The sequence below is a fragment of the Triticum urartu genome, chromosome 6A, assembly GCF_056163025.1.
Source record: "Triticum urartu cultivar PI428250 chromosome 6A, HENAU_Tu73, whole genome shotgun sequence".
Taxonomy (NCBI): domain Eukaryota; kingdom Viridiplantae; phylum Streptophyta; class Magnoliopsida; order Poales; family Poaceae; genus Triticum; species Triticum urartu.
The window spans coordinates 586,269,976-586,284,946 of NC_141878.1; the positions used below are offsets into that span (position 1 = coordinate 586,269,976).

At 43.8% G+C, this 14,971-nt stretch overlaps 1 protein-coding gene across 1 annotated transcript; it reads left to right on the plus strand.

Annotated features, from left to right (window-relative positions):
• Window positions 1-4,564: 4,564 nt before the first annotated feature.
• Window positions 4,565-9,601, plus strand: LOC125513036 (uncharacterized). The gene is made up of 3 exons (XM_087529028.1): window positions 4,565-6,504; window positions 6,590-6,809; window positions 9,077-9,601. Exons 1-3 carry the CDS (start codon window positions 4,783-4,785, stop codon window positions 9,361-9,363), a joined length of 2,229 nt encoding a protein of 742 aa, XP_087385154.1. The 5' UTR covers window positions 4,565-4,782; the 3' UTR covers window positions 9,364-9,601.
• Window positions 9,602-14,971: the final 5,370 nt, after the last annotated feature.

Below are 14,971 nucleotides of genomic sequence, written 5' to 3' on the forward strand. Positions count from 1 at the left end.
TTTGTCATGGTTCCGATAGGTGGTGCTATCGTACATCCACGTTGATGGAGACTTCAACCCACGGAGGGTAACGGTTGCGCGAGTCCACGGAGGGCTCCACCCATGAAGGGTCCATGAAGAAGCAACCTTGTCTATCCCATCATGGCCATCGCCCACGAAGGACTTGCCTCACTAGCGGTAGATCTTCACGAAGTAGGCGATCTCATTGCCCTTACAAACTCCTTGGTTCAACTCCACAATCTTGTCGGAGGCTCCCAAGTGACACCTAGCCAATCTAGGAGACAACACTCTCCAAGAAGTAACAAATGGTGTGTTGATGATGAACTCCTTGCTCTTGTGCTTCAAATGATAGTCTCCCCAACACTCAACTCTCTCTCACAGGATTTGGATTTGATGGAAAGAAGATTTGAGTGGAAAGCAACTTGGGGAAGGCTAGAGATCAAGATTCATATGGTTGGAATGGAATATCTTGAGCTCAACACAAGTGTAGGTGGTTCTCTCTCAGAAAATGTAGGTTGGAAGTGTAGGTTTGTTCTGATGGCTCTCTCCACGAATGAAGAGTGGGTGGAGGGGTATATATAGCCTCCACACAAAATCTAACCGTTACACACAATTTGCCAAACTCAGTGGGACCGAATAGTTAAACTCGGTCGGACCGATTTAGCAAACCTAGTGACCGTTAGGATTTTTGGTGGGACTGAGATGCAACTCGGTAGGACCGATATGGTTAGGGTTAGGGCATAACGTAATCTCTGTGAGGCCGCTTACACAAACTCGGTGGGACCGATTTTGGTAATAAGCTGACCAAAGAGTTGGTCAGGTAAACTCGATGAGACCGATTACACAAACTCGGTGGAACCGATTTTGGTAATAAGCTAACCAGAAAGTTTGCATTGTAATCTCGGTAGTACCGATTGCTCAATCTCGGTCAGACCGATATTGATAATGGACATACACACAGAGATTACAATCCCATCTCGGTGAGACCGAGATCCCTATCAGTGAAACCGATTTGCCTAGGGTTTGTGGCAGTGGCTATGACATCTGAAACTCGGTGGCGCCGGATAGAAAGAATCGGTGGGGCCGAGTTTGATTTTTGGTTTAGGTCATATGTGGATGTGAGAAAGTAGTTGAGGGTTTTGCAGCATATCACTAAGCACTTTGAGCAAGCAAGCCATTAAGCAACACTGATACGTCCATTTTGGATCATGCTTTTATATCGATATTTATTGCATTATGGGCTGTTATTTCATGTTATATCACAATACTTATGGCTATTGTCTCTTATTTTACAAGGTTTACATAAGGAGGGAGAATGCCGGCAGCTGGAATTCTGGGCTGGAAAAGGAGCAAATATTAGAGACCTATTCTACGCAACTCCAAAAGTCCTGAAACTCCACGGAATATCTTAAAATAAATAAAGAAAAATCCTCGCCAAAGATGAATTCCAGGGGGCCCACACCCTGCTCACGAGGGTGGGGGGCACGCCCCCCTCCTAGGGCGCGCCACCCTACCTCGTGGGCCGCCTGGTGGGTCTTCGACGTCCATCTTCTGCTATATGAAGTCTTTCGATGAGAAAAAAAATCAGAAGGAACCTTTCGGGACGAAACTCCGCCGCCACGAGGCGGAACCTTGGCGGAACCAATCTAGAGCTACAGCAGAGCTGTTCTGCCGGGGATACTTCCCTCCGGGAGGGGGAAATCATTGCCATCATCATCACCAACGCTCCTCTCATCGGAAGAGGGCAATCTCCATCAACATCTTCACCAGCACCATCTCATCTCCAAACCCTAGTTCATCTCTTGTATCCAATTCTTGTCCCAAAGTCCGGGATTGGTGCTAGTAGGTTGCTAGTAGTATTGATTACTCCTTGTAGTTGATGCTAGTTGGTTTATTTGGTGGAAGATCATATGTTCAGATCCTATATGCATATTATTACCCCTCTGATTATGAACATGAATATGCTTTGTGAGTAGTTACGTTTGTTCCTGAGGACAAGGGAGAAGTCTTGCTATTAGTAGTCATGTGAATTTGGTATTCGTTTGATATTTTGATAAGATGTATGTTGTCTAGCCTCTAGTGGTGTTATGTGAACGTCGACTACATAACACTTCACCATTATTTGGGCCCAGAGGAAGGCATTGGGAAGTAATAAGTAGATGATGGGTTGCTAGAGTGACAGAAGCTTAAACCCTAGTTTATGCGTTGCTTCGTAAGGGGCTGATTTGGATCCACTTGTTTCATGCTATGGTTAGGTTTACCTTAATACTTTTGTTGTAGTTGCGGATGCTTGCAATAGAAGTTAATCATAAGTGGGATGCTTGTTCAAGTAAGAACAACACCCAAGCACGGTCCACCCACATATCAAATTATCAAAGTACCGAACGCGAATCATATGAACGTGATGAAAACTAGCTTGACGATATTCCCATGTGTCCTCGGGAGCGCTTTCCCTATTATAAGAGTTTGTTCCGGCTTGTCCTTTGCTACAAAAAGGATTGGGCCACCTTGCTGCACCTTATTTACTTTTGTTACTTGTTGCTCGTTACAATTTATCTTGCCACAAAACTATTTGTTACCACTTATTTCAGTACTTGCAGAGAATACCTTGCTGAAAACCGCTTATCATTTCCTTCTGCTCCTCGTTGGGTTCGACACTCTTACTTATCGAAAGGACTACGATAGATCCCCTATACTTATGGGTCATCAAACACCTCATCCCCTCTTGATAGTATTGGCTTTTCCTATAGACTCAATGTGATCTTGGATCACTAAAATAGAAAATGTAGAGTCTTGATCTTGAAGCTTGAGCCAATCCTTTGTCCTTAGCATCTTGAAGGGGTTCTACATCCTCTAGTCTATGCCACTCCATTGTTGAACTTATCTGAAACATACTAGGTAAAAGTGTTAGTCCAACAAGAGATATGTTGACATTAATTACCAAAACCACCTAGGGAGCACTTGTGCTTTCACCATGTTATACCTTTCCGGAATTCCCAGAACCCTTTTGGAACGATCCGAAACACTTCTGGAACTATCCAAAAACTCTTTCGGTGCTCTTTTAACTCATTTATCATTTCTTCGGTAATCAGGACTAGAACCCATTAAGCGTGTGACATTACAGGTTCGAAAATAAGTGGACATGACCTGGAACACCTTCCGGTCAATAGTTAACGGCGGGATCTGGACACGCTTATTAACTCCCTTATATTCACGAGGTTCTTGAACTAACCTTTGGTTACAAATACCATTCCCTTTGCTTCGCGGTACATTTACAAAACCCAAGGTGAGATTATCGGTATCCTTGTGGTCAACTCCTTGATCAATGTACCGTTTATCCTTGTTACCGGTTTCGTTCTCTTTACTCGTGTCCTTGTTTTGGTATCGTGTGATCATAATCACAAGTCTCTGGCCAGGCAATAATGACATCGTAATGCCGAGTGGGCCCAGAGAGTATCTGTATATTGTGAGAGGAGCAAATCTCAGTCTTGAACTATTGATATTGAAATATATGTTTCTGGTATACCCGTAAGTTACTTTTATTCAAGTCCAACTATGGAAGTGTCATACGGTAACCCCAAAGTAACTATACGATATGTTGATATGCAATATTCTCATGATCTAACGAACAATGCAATCGTGAACAAATGATATGAAATACTGATAACATAACAACGAAGACATATCTCAGTAATTCATAAGTTGGGTCTATCCAACTCTGTTATTACCATGACGACAATGTTCACATATATTGATGGCATCCTTATTAGACTAACAATGCTCATGATCAGGAAAAGAAGATCATCGTCAGCACATGAGCTAGTCTTCGAGGCTAGACTAGGGATCACTAGGTGTTTATATTTTCACACATGTATTTGGGTTTTCCTATGAATCTCATATTCAAGAACTAGTACAATTGTAGCACAAAAACATAAACTTAATAATGAACATGAAGATATAATAATATATTTATTATTGCCTCTAGGGCATATTTCCAACAACCAAAAGTAAGAAGGTAGGGTTAGGGATAACCGAGACCGAAATTGCTTTGCACACGATCTTTGTACATACGATCTGATGTGTCTTCACTAGACAACATGCTGCATTGGTTTTCTTTTCCCGATGGAGTTGGTTGATTGGACGAAAGCACATGCAACAGCACATCGTATGTGTTTCCGACGTGAAAATGTCGTACATATAGCAGCTCTGTAACCGAGACTCCGAAAACGAGAATGTATCCTGATGTTCACTTCCTTGAAGGGAAACTAGTAAGCGTTGGAGGGATATATGTTACCACGAAGGAACCCCAACACCCCAACACCACGAAGGTCCCCCGTTGCACATTAAAAAATGTTTGAAAAAATCCGGTAAAAAGTTAGTGATTGACACAACATCAATGTGGTTTGCTTCGCAAAAAAGAAAAATACACGTCAATGTATGTTGTAACAAAGATTTAAATAAAAAAAAATTTGAAACGTTGCTGGCCATATGGTCCTCCACCGACGGCCTGGGGCTTCGAATCCTGTGGCTGTGGCAGTCGGCGCCCGTCTGCTCCTCTGATGTGTCGAACACAGAGAAGGGAAGAACGGAACGGGAAAGGAGTTCCGTCGAAGAAAAGATGCAAGTTGGGGAACAAAAATCTGTGCCAAGGAAGGTGCGGTGCGGGGCAAAAAAGGTTAGGGTTGGAGACCGGAGCGAATCCCCACCCCCTCTCTCCCCCTCGCCGCCGTCTCGGTTCGCCGCCCCCAGATCCTCGACCGGAGACAGATCTCCTCCCGATCCATGGTCGCCACCGGATCCTCCATGGCCTCCTCCTTCTCCTCCAGGAGGATCTGGAGGAGGAGCACCAGCACCCGCACCCGCGGCAACAAGAGCGACACCAGCAGCCGCATCAGCAGCATGCGCCTCACCGCCCGCAGCCGCAGCCGCAGCGTTAACACCGAGCCACAGATCTACGGGCCGGACAACTTCGAGCACGACGAGCTCGTGCTCAGCAGCGAGGAGATCCGGACGCTGCAGTCGGAGCTTCTCGCCAAGATCACCGGCTGCTACGCCCAGGTGAAGCTCCGCGGGGTCGTCGACGCCGGCTTCTGCTTCGGCCTCCTCGGCCCCTTCTCCAACATCGTCGCCGGCGTCCTCATCGCCGAGTCCGTCCCAGCCGACCCCGCCCGCAAGGAGGAGGAGGAGGAGGAGGAGGCGTCTACGTCCATCCAGCCGCTTCGTAAACCGGACCGGATCGCGGACATGAACCGGCGCTCGTTCCACGGCCTCGTCGTCTTCCTCACGGCCCTCTTCCCCCACCTCTCTAACGCCATGGCGATATGGTACCTCAACGAAGCCCAGCTGGATCCCCTCGTCGCCGCCCACCTCGTTATCAAGCGCCGCCGGATGAGATTCGGTTTTGCGTCCGACACCACCATGGCCGCCATGGAAACGGCCCTCAGATGCGCCGCGGCTGCCGCCCAGCACCCCAATCCCGAGCAGTTCGTGCTGGGGTGGAAGTTGCTTTCAAATTCTCTCAACAAGGTCGACATGGTGCTGTCAGACCCCTGTGCCACCTCCGACCCCTTCGCGTCCATTGCCGTCATACAAATTCTGCTCGACAAGCCTCAGCCCTCGGTTTTTAGCCTGGAGAAATCGTGGGACCTCGCCTCTTCTCGCTTCGGCAAGCAGAGTCCAGACCTCTACTCAGTCCTAGGAGGGAACAAGGGCAAGAAGAACAGTGTGCTCAAGGTGTTTCCTGAGAGGGTAGCCGTTTGGCGTATGCTTCTTACCACCATCCATGGATACTACCTCAAGGCACTTTCCAGGCTGCCCAAGGACAAGCTCCGCTCTTGCTACCACCACAGCTTGCTTCAGGCCGGCCACTGCTATGGCCCGTTGGATCCTGTCAACAATATCATCGTCAATACCATCTGGTATAGCCGAGCCTACCCTCTAACAAAAAATGTTGAGCTAGATGCTATCAGCACCAGGGGCCTTCTGCGAATTGCTGTCCGATCCTTATATGGTCTTGTCTCTTTTCTGTGCACCCGCTATGCCACACACCTCACGCCAGATGAAGCCATTCAGCGACTGCAAGACGTCGGGGCTGATCTCCGATTTGCTGATCCCAACCTCCTTGATGATGATAGGAATGAAGATGCTATGGTATCTGCCACTGTCGAAAAAGCCTATGCTGCTGCGGCTGCTGCCGCTCTACACCCCGAGCCTCATGATCAGATAATGCTTTTCAGGCCGAGTAATTCAATGTTGCGGATGGCCTCAGAACGCCTCAAAGACGATGCCATGCTCTCCCCTGAGAATGCTGACCACCTCTCTGAATCCTTGATGTATTCCTGCATGTTATCGGAACACCAGCAGCAGCCAGAAGCAAAGATCAATGTCCTAGACCGGTGGGCCTACACAAGGGTGAAACAACGGATAAACAAATTCTGGGACCAGCATGCTAGACTTGTCATAATGGTGAAATCTGCAATGGACTTGTACAGCCAGCAACCTGGGGTTGGTTTCTTCTCTTTTGGACTTGCTCTCTCTGCAAAACGATTTGTGTTTCCTGTTAACCTTTCTTTTGTCTTACTGGTTGAAGGTACCCAAGTACAAGCTTCATGTTATCTGCGGTGTCAATGAGGATGTTGATGGCCCTGTACATCAGGGACCTGGCAAAGGCTGGTACCGTTGCTCCCACATCAACTTCCTTGCTACCCATTCTGCTGGTACACCTCCAATGCTCTTCTTTGCTGAATGTCCCAACGATGGCACCAAGGTGCGCTTGTGCTGTCCTGTGAGCGTGACTCCTCCAGGCACTGGTATGTTGCTGTTTTGCCCTTGTTATTAATGCTTTCCATCCCCCATCAATCAGATATATAGTTCCCTGTCTTTTGTTAAGCTGATAACTTAGGTACCAATTTTCTCCCATTCATTGCCTTGCGTCGATAAATTGCTTTGTAATGTCCAAACAACCCAGTAAAGTCTGAGAAACCAGAAGTTGTATATATAGAGATTTGTACGCTGTGAGTAATGATTTCATTCTACAATATAAATGGAAGAATCATCCGGACAAATTATTCAAGACAATAGATAGAAGTTAAAAAAATATCAACAAAATACCAAAAGACAAGATTTATGACCACAAATTACACCTTTTCTATAGCCATATGCCAAAGCCTCTAGAGGTTTAAAACAGGGAAACCAAATATTGGAATAGTAGATGCTCGGTTCAGCTGTCAAGTTCAGTACTAGCAGATAATTTAAACTACGTTGCATGGATACTTGGATACGTATCGGATACGCGATACGGGGATACGCCCGATACGCCAATTTTCTAAAAACATGGATACGGGGATACGTTTATATATAGGTATTACATATATATTAATTATTAAAAGTCTGAAAAAAATAAGGAGCTTCCAAGTCAAAGCATTCCTCAATAGGATTACCCCATTCTTTTCTTGCACTTGGTCCACTTTCATCAATTGGCAGTGGGATTTCCGTAGGTTTGTTGTTCCAATCACAATCAGTGCATCGACTCTCTTGCTCACCTCTCAATTGAATAAGAACATTGGCAGTCATGTTTTGACATGAACTCACGCCCATTTTGGGAATCTTCAAAAGGTGTGCCTTTACTATTGAGGGGATTTCACATCAAACAAGGGGTTTGAGGTATCCAAAACGTATCGCGGAAGTATCCCAAGAGTATCAAACATTATTTTCTTTTTCTTAAATAAAAAAATCAAGGGATACCTACGGGATATGTATCGGACCGTATCGGGGCAGTATCTGAATATCAGGGCAGTATCCGACTGGATACGCACGCTTTCTGAAGTATCCACGCAACGTAGAATTTAAAAGGTGAAACTAAGTTTTAAAACATATCTTCGTACTATTTGGTCTCATTGGGATATCTGTAAGACAACAAAAATCTTAGGTTTTCTTTAAAGGTCAATTTCAAATCCATACCTGCTTCCACAATTTTGAAAACTGCAATTTAATGGCATTCTTGCGTCACATTTGCCCCTCCTTTGAGAAGGCCATCAATCACTATTATTGTACACATTATAGGCATTTAGGAGGTACCACTGCATGTGCTAAAGCATAAACCGAGCGGTTTGTCATCATGCAGATAAAGTTCTGGTATGTGTTAAGACCACATGCTTTTAGCTCATCCTATGCAAAGCCTGAGGCTCCTGCTTCTTAATCAGTACACCAAGGATCTATTTTAAGATCCATTTTGGAGCAGCAGTGCTATCATTCTAACCCAGGCCATCAAAATATAGATCCCATGAAACAGATTGTGTGGCAAGTCTGAAATATGAGTTAAGCTTTCAACAAAGAAGAAGAGCTACGAGTGGAACAGCTTCTTCTATTCCTTGGTGGCCTCCAGCTCCTTTTATCCCTCAATCCTCTTCTAGCAAAAGCAAATATTTAGTACTTAGATAGTGCCTGCTGTACCCCCTTTATTCCTTATTTATTGAAAAAACCAATTTCAACAGAAGTAGTACTCATTCCCAACTACTAAGTACACTCATGATGGATAAGATTTGAATGAACTCGTGATTATTCATTATCAAGTAAGCCCAAGCAAATATTTTTGAATCGTGTCAAGCTGGTCTTCACTGTGAGTTTTGTGCTCCACTAGAGCAATCCACTTTAATCTTGTCTTAGATTTGACCACATTTATTATAGGAAAAATATTAAAATGTACACTACCAAATCAATATCAAAATATTAACATGTACACTGCCAAATCAATATCACTAGATCTATCATGACATATGCTTTGATAATGAATGTCTTTATTAGGTAATGTGTATTTTTTTTTATAATTTTCTCTAGAAACACGACTCACGCCTCACTTCCCTGCGTTGCTGCAATCAACACCATGAATTGCTAATTACCAAGAAAAGATGGGTTCAAGAATAAATGTGTGATATGCTTCAATCCCTTCATAAATAAGCAGTATCTGTTGATGTCAAAATAAATAAATCTGTTGATGAATAGATTAGTAAATTTCAGTTCACTCTACCATCCAAAGCTAACTATAAAAAGATGATGTCTTTGTATGTTTGCATGGCAGAACAAGTCCGTTGCATGTACTGTGAGTACCATGGGAGTAGGATTGTACACCCAACAAGGGAGAGTTTCCGTGGGCGCGACATCGAGTTTGAGAAGATGCTGTGTGGAGAAGGAGTGTATTCGCAGTCATTCACCAACAATGGGATCATCGCACACAGTCACGAGACAAGTGGCTGTGTGGGTGCTGTGATTGACGACTGCATCTACGGCGATTACCGACGTGACGAGACACCTATAAAGGCAGAGGACTTTGTACGCATGTCAGATGCTAATGTGGTGTTTGACTGATTGAAGAGCTCCTGCCAATGCAAGCAGCAAATGTGACTGGAAATGCTTTATATATATGCTAGAGAAGGCGGCCTCCATTGATTTAGCTAATGTCATGCCAAATACTTGTAAACCTTGTATTTGCATGTGTCATGATGATTAGTAAGTAGATGGATGACTCGTGATTGTATGTCATGCTTATGACTTAAAGATTATGGGTTAGGCCCTTTCTGTGAATGCAAATTAACTTTATGTTGAATATGTTGGATATCTGTCTCAAAATTGGTGAAAGCGGATTTTCGGAACATGGGGGGAATGGAGCAGTTTATTTTAAACCCTCCAAAACAAGTGCTTAAAAGATTTGAGAAAAAATGAATTATTTTGCATGAATATGCATGCATGTGGTCCAAGTATGCGTGAAATTTTGTCTGAAAATATGTTGTATTGTACACTGCACAAAAAAGACAAAATTTTGGCCCAAAAATTCAAAAAACTGACCCCAAATTTTCATGTGTTTTGTTTTTTTGGTATCTCTCACATGCAAGCACATATATTGGTGAAATTTTGGCACATTATACTGCACCGCTATACATGCATGTACACAAAAATTTGGAAATTTAAAACCGTACAAATTCGTTCTTTTTTACATCAAAATAACGGGCAAAAAGTGCCCATGCTCAGATGCCCAAGCACAAGTAATACTCAGCAGTCAGCACCATTTATCTACATGTTTGTGGAAGTGACATAACACAAAAACTTGACACCATTCAGACGTCGTCGGTAGTAACAATTAATCTGGATCAACAATTTTAGGGAAACTTAATGATCCTAGAGAAATGGAAGAGGCAGAAGAAAGAAGGAGGGAATGAACAATAGTAACACATGTGACACAAAATAAAACAAAACCAAGGAGGGAATGAACAATGAAGTACCTCACCATCAATCTTGTAATAAACCCATTTCCTGCAGAGATAAAATCAAATAATCTTGTTATTTTGTAATAGAGTACGCAAGAAAAAGGTATTGTCAATCGTCCTCCATGACAACAGGAAACCACAAAACAGAAAAAAGGTAGAAAAGAGACAAGGAAGAAACTAACATACCCTCAGTTTTGTTCCCACAATTCTAGAGCGCGTGTCAAAGTATTCACCATCATACAAAAGGTTCATGTTGTGTTGTAAGACATCAGTAGACCTCTCATCTTCATTCATCAATCTCAAGTTCTCGACACCTACATAGAAAGAGTAATTCAATTGCTATAAAGTATTGGGAGAGAAAAATTAAAGAACTTTTGTTAGTCCTTGGTCCTTACAGCTTCCCTCTTCACCATGACGAGCAAACTTGATAAAATTCATCCTGAATTCTGTTTCTGCGTTGATTTTCCCGAAACCAGCACAAACGGGCTCTCTTTTTTGTTTCTTGAGAGCAGGAGCAGTGCTGCTCTCAGCAAAACAAGGAACGGTGCTGCTTTCGGTAACACAATGAACTGTGCCCTCGGTAAGCCTAGATGCAACGCTCCAGGATTCATCCGGAGCAAACTGAGGACAAAACACATTTCCTTGTGCATCCAGACCATAGAAACCCTTATTCCCACCGATAGAAGCAGCTCCAATCAAAAGAACCACATGAGACGCCACATCTCTATCCCTCGCAAGCGCTGTGTCAAATTCCAGTGTGGTCACACCAGTGTAAAACTCACAGAACTTGAGATCACGATAGTCTGAGCCAGTAGTCAAGGTCGCAATAAGGGGATTGCCATCAGCTATCTGTTCACAGACTTGTTCAAAATCAAAAGAATGGACAATCTGGATCTCACCCACTTGAAAACCCACAGAATTTTCCTCATCTTTCTAGAGAAGGAAAAGAATGAACAGTAGTTGGTTCATTCTAGTAGGACTCCCCCCCCTTTTGGCGCGCCCCTAGGGCCGGGCTCCTCCCTCTCCCTCCTTTATATACGTGGGCAGGGCACCCCTTGGAGACACAACCGTTGTTCTCAGCCGTGTGTGGTGCCCCCCTCCACAGTTTACTCCTCCGGTCATAACGTCGTAGTGCTTAAGTGAAGCCCTGCGCAGATCACATCACCATCACCATCACCACGCCGTCGTGCCGACTAAACTCTCCCTCGACACTTTGCTGGATCAAGAGTTCGAGGGACGTCATCGGGTTGAACGTGTGCTGAACTCGGAGGTGCCGTACGTTCGGTACTTGATCGGTTGGATCGTGAAGACGTTCGACTACATCAACCTCATTAACCTAACGCTTTCGCTTTCGGTCTACGAGGGTACGTGGACACACTCTCCCCTCTCGTTGCTATGCATCTCCTAGATAGATCTTCCGTGATCGTAGGAAATTTTTGGAAACTGCATGCTACGTTCCCCAACACTTAGTACTTGAGAGAACCAACTACTGCAGACACCGAGAGACTCTTGGAAATGTTTGAAGCAAAGAGGCTGCCTAGGTTTGTCCGAATCTTTTGATTGCATGCATTGAAGATGGAAGAACTGCCCAAATGCTCTACAAGGGCAATATAAGGGCCATCTTAAGAAGGCCCACTATCATTCTTGAATCAGTTGCATCCCACGTTTTTTGGATTTGGCATGCTTTCTTTGGCATGCCCGGGTCTCACAATGACATCAATGTGCTGCAACTATCTTCATTATTTGCTAGGCTGCTAAAGGAAAGCTCCTCTTTGCAATTACACTATCAATGGGCATGCATACAACATGGGCTACTATCTGGTTGACGAAATCTATCCTTCGTGGGCTACCTTTGTCAAGATCATCTTTGAGCCACTTGGTCAGAAAAGGTCTCACTTTGCCCAAAGACAAAAAGTAGCTAGAAAGGATGTTGAGAGGGCATTTGGAGTTCTCCCGACCCATTTTGCAATTGTTTGTGGACCTGCTAAACAATGGGATCCAGAGACCTTGTGGGAGACGATGACATGATGTGTGATTATGCATAACATGATCGTGGAGGATGAGGGTGTGGATGCTGCCACAGCTCTAGAATTTCAGAACATGGGTGATCCTATCAAACTTCCATATCAGAATACGGTCATGTTTGATGAGTTTGTTCAAATACATCAACAAATTCGACATCAAGCAACTCATAAGCAGCTCAAAGAAGATTTGATTGAGCATCTGTAAGTGGTTAAAGGGGACAACTAAAACATATATGTGCTAGTTGAAATCAAGTTTGAACTACTTTAATTTGTTTTTTTATTGTACTCCCTCCTTAAAGAAATATAAGAGCGTTTAGATCTCTAAAGTAGTTATCTAAACAATCTTATGTTTCTTTACAAAGGGAGTAATATTTAATTTAGAACTACGGTCGCATTTGATCATCTTTAGATCAACTATGATTCGATATGCGTTTATTTTGAGCTTGTGGTCATTCAAAAAAATGGCGGACATTTGCAACTAGTTTTGGATGGCCGGCTCTCGCATCAGTGCCCGTGGATTGGTCCCTACCGGTCTGCGGACAGATACGGTGTCTCATTTGCTTTTTTTTTAATATTAGATTATGAGGAAGTCACACTGACATGTCACCCCCACATGTTAGTTAACGGTCAACCAAACAGTTCTCTTATCGTGAGGGCCCCAACTGTCATAATCATGATCAATTGTAAAGCACTTGGCCAATTGGGTTTTTGAAATAGTCAATCACACTTTTGGTAGATATCGGCGACAAACAAATTTCTGGTAGTTTCTTGAAACCATAACCCGAAAAGTGGTAGTTTTATGCTTTTTACTCCATCCAGTCCAGAATTTGTTTGAGGGATAATGCTAATCAATGTACAAGTTTGAACTTTAGCCGTTTGATGGGGAATTGGAATATTTATATCAATGTCAAGATAGCCCTAAAACTACACAATGTCCGAGACTATATTTCCTGGCCGTTTGAATATTATATCAATGTCACCCTTGTAGACAACATATCCTTATCCTCAAACTTAACTTTGAGAAAGCTCTCGACTTGATTGAGCACTCAACCATTTTTTAGATTTGGAAGCTAGAGGATTTTGGCCTAGACGAATTGGATGGATCAAAAAAATTTGTGGTTCTGGCTGCTGACTTCTTGCAATCCATTCTCAATAAGGCCATGAATAATCATCTCATTCAAGCTCCCTTGCAAAGATATTGAGGTCTAGACTTTCCGATGGTGCAATATGTTGATGATACTATATTACTCTTTCGAGATGTTGATTCTCAGTTATTGTGAATCAAGAACCTTCTGCTGCCCACACTCTACACTTAAAGTTAACTATCACAAATCTGTGATGATTCCTATCAATATGGTTGATGATAGAGTGCACCACCTCTCCCGTTTGTTGAGTTGTGAGTTGTGGTCCTCCCCATTCACTTACTTGGGCTTTCCTCTGAGCATTTCAAGCCAAGAATTGAGGAATTTTTTCCCCATGTTGCAAAAAAAGGAAAGACGAATCTCTGGATACTAAACCTTTTTTGTCATATGATGGTAGACTCCAGCTTATCAACTTTGTTTTCTCTGCTTTGCCCACTTTCTGTATGTGTTTCTTGCTTCTCCTAGTGGGGATTGTGGAGCAAATTAACAAATATTTGAGAGGATTCCTGTGGAGATAGTGGTCCAACCTTGATTGATTGGAATGTAGTTTGCAAACCTAAATCACAAACTGGTTTGGGAGTTTTGTATGTTTCTGCGCACAATAAAGCTCTGCTCATTGAGAATCTCCACAAGTTCTTCAACAGGCTGAGCCTCCCTTGGGTAAAGCTCATATGGGAATCTTATTACAGTGATGCCCCTATTTGTGGCAGATATGAAGGATCATTTTCGTGGAAAGCTCCAGATAATCCCACGGGCAGGGATGGTTGGTCCCGTCAGCTAGGAGAACCATCAATACTCTGCTGCTTCAGTGAAGCTTACATGTCACGTACAATCTCAATCTGAAGGACAAATCAGCACCATCTCTATCCAGAGATTACTTGGCAATGTAATCTTCAAATGCAAACTGCATGATTGGCCAGCAATGCTCAAGTTAAGATCTCCGTGACGTTTTTGACTGGGGCTACGGCGGCGGTCAAAACTACATTCAGAGTTTTACTAGTCTATACTAGTCACCTCTTTGGATGATCCCCTCCTCGCACGCCGTACTAGCTGAAGTTGAACCCTAATATACACTTTGGACTGAGCTGAGGGAGTGTCTTATCAAGTCAATACCAGTACCATTTCACTGATAATTACACACAACAAACTAAAATGCCTCCTCTCTAGTGAGTAGTGACTGTGAAGGGCTGGATTTATTTTATTTGGTACTACTACTGTACTACTCACCAACGTACCGTCAAAAAGACAAAAACTCATGTGCGTGCGCTGTGGCAATAATGCTGCCTCTACATCCCCAGCAAGTCAGCAGAGACTACAGTGTACATGAGGCCGATCGTCATCTGGCTCTGGCTGGTAGTGTTGTCCTTGGGACATTTGTTGCATTCGACTTTCAGCTAGCCTTCAATGGTCTCTCTGCTGCCAACAGAGGTCACAGCCCCTTGTCATCGTATAGACTTGTAGACCTACGTGTCGAACGCCCGTTCGTGTGCGCAGTGCGTGCTCTGGCCTATAAAACGGGGGTCGGGAGGGAGGTGGTGGTGTGTGC

Bases quoted from the DNA above. Each gene is read 5' to 3' on its own strand.
- LOC125513036 (XM_087529028.1), top strand. From the start codon at position 4,783: ATGGTCGCCACCGGATCCTCCATGGCCTCCTCCTTCTCCTCCAGGAGG. The intron at 6,505-6,589 runs GTTGGTTTCTTC...TACTGGTTGAAG, and splicing joins TGTACAGCCAGCAACCTGGG to GTACCCAAGTACAAGCTTCA. The intron at 6,810-9,076 runs GTATGTTGCTGT...TTTGCATGGCAG, and splicing joins CGTGACTCCTCCAGGCACTG to AACAAGTCCGTTGCATGTAC.